The following is a 6787-nucleotide window of genomic DNA, read 5'->3' as shown; positions in this document are numbered from 1 at the left end:
TTACTTATAATTTTTATAGATTTTTACATATTTATATTATATATATATATATATATACACACATGTATATATATTTATATTCATAGATACATAATTAAAATAAATTGTTTAAATTTTGCGCGAAATATATTCACAATAAATAGTTAGGTATTATTAATAACGATACATACTTAAGAGTGCGCTTTAGTCGCAGGCTAAGCGCCGCAGATTTCGCGCGGGGCGGGTGTTGTCATTGGATTTTTACGTGACAAAAGTGAGTTTTCGTAGAAAATTTGACAACGAATCGCGTGAAAATGCCGCCGAAAAAGCGGGAAAAAGAAGTGGATGGACAAAAAGGTCCTCGAATGGATCAAATACAAGCAGACCATGAGCTCTTCCTACAGGCCTTCGAAAGTAAGAACTTTTAGTCATATTATTTTTCTTTTTTTTATATTTTTGAATTTTTGAAAATTAATTAATATAAAAATTCATAATAATTAAGTAATTAATTTAGTTCTATTTGAATATATGTTATAAATAATAAAAATGATCATACATAACCTTATGTGCTGAAAACGTACGGAGCGCCGATTCGCGCGTCGTTACACTTCGTTCCCTCCTTCATTTCAATTGGGCACATGTCATTTTTCTATATGTAAATTAATGTTCAATTTGAAAAATTAAGTCATTTATGATAATTGATATATTATTTAGTTTCATTTACATTCATGGTTAAATTGTAATTATTTTTAATAATAGAATGATATTTTTTACATTTTTAAAATAAATGTTTATATTTATTATATAATATTGAGTTATTATTCAATTTGATTATTATATTATTATTTTATTAGCATATAGAAACATAAAAAAATAAAGATTTTATGTGGTTTTATTGTGGTTTATTAAATTTTATTATAAAAAACTTAATTTCTTTTTGATTATTTTATTTTTTAATATAAGTTATATATACATATAATTATATATATATTCTATCAAATATTTTTATATTTCAATTTCATATTGAAAGAAACATTCAAACTGTTTTTATATATAAAATATAAAAAGTACATTTATAATGTTTTTAATATATATATATTTTTAAATTTTTATAAAAATTATTTTATTTTTGAAAGAAATGTTAATCTTTGTTATTTGCAGGAATTTAATTGAATTCTTTTTCTATTTCATTTATTTGAATTTATAATTATATTTTTATTTTTTTATAATAGATTGTATTTATTTTTTCAGAGCCAACCCAAATTTATCGATTTCTTCGCACAAGAAACCAAATTTCAGTAAGTAAAAATAAAATAAATTTATCTCTATTTCATATTTTATTTTAATTATTAATTATTTATAGTTTAATTTCTCCTCAAAGTGTTAACTGAATATTTTAATATATAATAATATTAAAAAAGTACAAATATTAGATGAAGGTGAAACAATAAACATTTGTAGACAAATAAAGTGAATGAAAGTGTATTTGGTACAATTTTTTTTGTACCAAGAGTTTAGTGAACTTTTCTTGAATTGTAAAAATTAAACAGTAGAGTGCTTGTGAATGTAATCCAAACTGTAAAAATATTTTGAAACTTTTTATATTTGTTTTTAATATATAAAAACGGTAGGTATAAAATTATATTATAAAACTGTCTTATAATTTGATTATAAATTAAATATTGTATGTTCTTTATGTTTTTGTTTATATAAACTAGGAGAAATATAATTGTGTAAAATATTTTATGAAATTTCTTTTAGCCAATATTTCTATATAGAAATTTAACTTACATGAGGCAACGTATGTCCAGAAGCCATAAGTCTCGACGAGGATTTAAAATTGATATGATATTGGAAAAATTAATGTTGAAAAATAATCAAGAAGAAAACCCAGGTGTTCGTGGATATATGACTCTTACTTTTCTAGGTTTTTATGATAAAAAAGGTAACCATATGTACAACATTTTTTGTTTAATTTTCTATGTTAAAAATAATTGTATTTAAGATTTTATTATAATATATCTTTATAATGATATTAATTACAGTTGAAACACCTCAAGATCCTGTAAAAGTGGAAACATTGTTATTGAAAATATGTCATAAGAAACGAAAAGATGTGAGTTCACCAATTATGCAGGCAAGTTGATTTTTATGAATTATATTAACATAATAACACAACGTTAAATATGAATTGAAATATATGAAAAAGATTAAAAATTACTATTAACTGAATAAATATTATTTATTTTAGGTCTCTGTTGGTACAAGTGAAGTTCCAATCAATCCTTGTGAAAATCAACCCCCTCCAAAAGCACCTACTATATCTATACCTAATGAATCTTTCAGTTTAAATAATGGTCATGTAGCAAAAACTTATATGCTTTTACTTAGAGTATATTGTACGTCCAGTACTGGCTGCCTTATGCATAACTGTGATTTAGATGGTTGGTAAAAATATATATATTAAATTATTATATCATTGCATTTAGAAAATATATTGTTTCATATATTTTTTTATATGTATGATATAATATACATACATATTATATATATATATAAATAGTATATTATATATATACGCAATTATTTTTTTCAATATTAAAAATGTTAAAAATATTTCTTCTTTATATTTAATAATTATATGTACATACACATTTTTTTCAGAACCAGCTCAAAAGCGTCGTAAATCCTCCACGGGTTCAATTAAGTCTGGAGGAGAGGAAATAAAATTATATGGTTCTGAACTGATAGTATATGATAAGCACAATCGATGTTTATTAACTGATGGAGATTATGAATTAGGTTTACAAGAAGTACAAACTAATATTCGATCTAGCCCAAAGAAGCATAGCTCTTGGGAGTCTGTACCTGACATCAAGGAATGTGGCCCTTTTGAAGTATTTAGCAAAGGTCCAACGTTAAAATTTAGGCTTAATTGGACAACTGAACCAAGCAATGGTTTAGTTGATAGACCAGCTCCAATTCATCCATTACCAAATGGTGATAATAAGGAAAATCGATCAGGAAATAGTAAGTTATTTATGAAAATATATAATAAACGACAAGCTGATTTCTTCAAAATAAAAAAATAGAAATTAATATATATAATTAGGAAAACAGCCTGTTATATTTTATGTTTTATTTCATATTTTTCTTCACAAAAAATATATATATATATATATATATATATATATATACAAATATATAAATAAAATTTTAAGAAATTATAAATTAATATTATAATTTTAGCTGGTCTAGAACGTTCTTCCACAAATAATAATAATAATAATAATAATAATAACAACAACAACAACAACAACAACAATAATAATAGTAATAATATCAACAACAACAACAATAATTCTACACTGCCAACACCTAGTCCCCTTAATTCTTCAAGAATGACGACATCTAGTGAAAAAACAGATACTGTCATGAGTACACAGCAAATAGTTTATCAGTTCCTGTATAATAATAATAGTCGGCAACAAACAGAAGCTTGTGAAGATTTACATTGTCCATGGTGCTCATTAGATTGTGGAAAACTTTATTCACTTTTAAAACACTTAAAATTATGCCATTCGCGATTTACATTTACGTATGTGGTAAGTATAAATATATATAATTCTACATAACATAACGACATTATAATGTAATTATGGCTATTTTAATAGCCAATTCCACAAGGTGCTCGCATAGATGTAGCAATAAATGAATGTTATGATGGCTCTTATGCTGGTAGTCCTCATGAATTAATTTCGCAACCATCGAATGTAGCATTTTCAAGAACAGGACCGACAAGACGAACAAGTGTAACAAATATTTTAGTATGTCGTCCAAAAAGAACTAAGCCAAGTCTTTCTGAATTTTTAGAACTCGATGAAAATGAATATGAAAGCCAGAGACCTTATATTACAGGGCATAATAGGTACAAAATTTATTTAAAATAAATATTGTTTATTATATAATAGATTATATGATTTATAAAAATTTTCATAGGTTGTATCATCATACTGTCACATGTTTACCTATATATCCAAAAGAAATGGATATTGATTCTGAAGGAGAAAATGATCCAAAATGGTTACAAACAAAAACAAGGATGATGATTGATGATTTTACAGATGTGAATGAAGGAGAAAAAGAACTTATGAAAATGTGGAATTTACATGTCATGAAATATGGATATGTAGGAGACTGCCAAATACCATTGGCTTGCCAAATGTTTCTAGAAACTAAAGGAAAGGAATTGCTCATGAAAAATTTGTATCGTAATTTTGTTTTACATATGTGTAGTTTGTTTGATTTTGGTCTAATTAGTCCTGTGGTTTTATATCAAACAATACAAAAATTACAAGAAATCATGAAAGAAGGAGGCGAAGATAGTGATATTCGAAAAGTTCTACAAAAGTCGCATGAAGCTCAAGTTGAAAAATGGCTTAATTCAGGCTGTCATGCATCTTTAGATACTAAACAAAATAATACAAATATTAAAGAAAATTTAAACACTGAAGGATTAAATTCTAATGGTATAGAGTGATAAGAATTGACTTTTTCTAGATACCACAATATAAAGTGTTCGCTTCGATTCCGGTGACGAGGTTTTTAGAAAAATTGAAGATAAAATGATAATTGAAAGATGCATCATTTGTAATTTTAAGAAGGAAATATTTTCCTTCATTTGCGGAGTTATGAATAGTAAAAAAATTTGTTTGCAAATTTGTTTCCTCAAGGGAAAATATCTGCCTTTAGGTATTATTTGAACATATAAGAAATATAATCCTAGTCACCGAATCCTGAGCGTACTAGGTAACATGAAGAATAAGAATACGTAGAAGACGTCTGCCGCTTGTACTTGCTATTACTCTAGTAGGTGTCGGATAAGACTGACTTTATTGGAAAAAAAACCTCTTTTTATACACGAACGGGTAACAGCATTTGACCAATCGATATGGTCAAAATATCGCGCGTTCGAGTGAGACGAGTCGCTTTCGTCTCTCGTCTTTTACCCGCATTCGTGCAGGCCGCGTCTTGTTCAACTGCTTATTTCTACATTTATTTCTACATATATGTATATACATTTAATTTATTCAATAATATATGTTAAATTTACATATAACTACATTTTGAAGGAAATCAAGGTCATTGGATAAATATTGTATATTCATGAGATAATAGATTATTCTTTTACATGATAAAACAGTTGTACCTCCTATGTAATATTAATTTAAATTATAATCTTATAGATTAATGAATAAATTTAATATCTGAAGTTAATACAAAACTTGGAAAATTAGCACATAATCTCTTAAAATATGGGACCTTGATAAAATTACTTCAGATATTTCTTATAAACTCAATTTAATAAACTGAGGCTGTAAATTATAGGTTTTACCCCAAAGTAAGGAATGAACTGTTATAAAAAAAGTGCCTTTGTAAAGCGAGAAAATCTGAATGTGAGAGTGACTTTCGCCAATATATGACCTTTACATTAAGGATTTGTGCTCATTTATAATGCGTTAAATGTTTGTATGTTTTTTTATTTTTAGTAAAGATTTCTTTGTCGATTGTCATTCTTTCAGATAAACTTATAGATGAAATTTAGTAAGTTACAGTAAGTTTATTCTCTGTGTATATATAATATACACAATTTTACTGCCGATAATCGTTCGAAGAAACAATTACATTCCCGAGATATTTCTATATGTAAAATGAAATCTTATTCAATTTTTAAGTATTAATTTCTAGTAATGTTCTCTTCGAACGACTTAGATCACTGTCCATTAATACTTATGCTAGGTTGTAAATAAAAAATACAATAAACATAGAAATATTATAATTTAAAGTGTTCAGTGCTTTTACTTGAAATTATTCAAATTATTAGGTTGTTCGAAAATTAATTGCGATTTTTGATAACATGATGTATATAGCTTTACTTAAAATTAATTTATTTAATCGAAATAAATTCATTAATTCATCAATTTATATAGCTTTTTTGATGAGATACAAATTATCCTATATCTTAAAAAAAAACCTTTATACAAGCATTATAAACAAATTTTTTACAAAATATTGAACAAAAAATTATATAAAAATTATATGTTCAACAGAATTTATTTTATTTTTGCAGAATATGTTTCATATTTTAAAATTCTCTTATTTTAATATTTTAAATTATAAAAAGATTTTATGAATGTTTTTTCTTATTATTATTTATATTGATGAAATTGATAAAAATTAAATAGAGAAAATCAAAGTATCATTACTAAATTATGTAGTGCAATATTTATATTGATTGTGAATATATTTGAGAATAAATTTCTTGAAAAATTTAAAATATTATATAACAAATATAAAATTAGTTTACAGTCCATAAAGTTATAATATGTAAAATTAAATATTAGAAATACTAATAAAAAATTGCAATTTATTTCAAGACAACCTAATATATTGTTTTATTTTTTAGAATAATTATATAATGATAATTATATTATTATAACATTATATTAAAAATTATTTTCCTTCTAAGGGGTAGCTTTTTTGAATAAAATTGTAGTACATGTTTCTATATACACAAATACACACATACGCACAAACAATCATGTAATTTCGGAAAAATATATCTTTTTATGAAATAATAAATTATGCTATATATACTTTTACTATAATTAATGAAAAAATTAATAAGAATATAAAAACTTTATTTTCATTTATAAAATTATTAGTAATGAAAATTTATAACATTCTAAATTTATCCAAGATTTTTACAATTATATGTTTAGTTACTTAATACTGTTTAATATTTTTC

The 6787-nt window shown here is 24.4% G+C and overlaps 1 protein-coding gene across 1 annotated transcript; it reads left to right on the top strand.

The window, feature by feature from the left end:
* The first annotated feature begins 213 nt into the window (after positions 1–213).
* Positions 214–5815, top strand: LOC122714276 (polycomb protein suz12-B). The gene is made up of 9 exons (XM_043935485.1): positions 214–393; positions 1231–1277; positions 1741–1924; positions 2025–2116; positions 2231–2423; positions 2644–3009; positions 3229–3584; positions 3654–3907; positions 3979–5815. Exons 1-9 carry the CDS (start codon positions 294–296, stop codon positions 4517–4519), a joined length of 2133 nt encoding a protein of 710 aa, XP_043791420.1. The 5' UTR covers positions 214–293; the 3' UTR covers positions 4520–5815.
* Positions 5816–6787: the final 972 nt, after the last annotated feature.

Source organism: Apis laboriosa, unplaced genomic scaffold (assembly GCF_014066325.1).
Source record: "Apis laboriosa isolate Shangri-la unplaced genomic scaffold, ASM1406632v1 scaffold28_cov147, whole genome shotgun sequence".
In the NCBI taxonomy this organism is placed as follows: Eukaryota; Metazoa; Arthropoda; class Insecta; order Hymenoptera; family Apidae; genus Apis; species Apis laboriosa.
This window is presented reverse-complemented; position numbering and strand designations above follow the sequence as displayed.

What these genes read in the sequence shown, in the direction of transcription:
- LOC122714276 (XM_043935485.1), top strand. Translation starts at nt 294, where the DNA reads ATGCCGCCGAAAAAGCGGGAAAAAGAAGTGGATGGACAAAAAGGTCCT. An exon ending in CTTCCTACAGGCCTTCGAAA is followed by an intron (nt 394 to 1,230) that starts GTAAGAACTTTT and finishes TTATTTTTTCAG; the next exon opens with AGCCAACCCAAATTTATCGA. An exon ending in GCATAACTGTGATTTAGATG is followed by an intron (nt 2,424 to 2,643) that starts GTTGGTAAAAAT and finishes CATTTTTTTCAG; the next exon opens with AACCAGCTCAAAAGCGTCGT.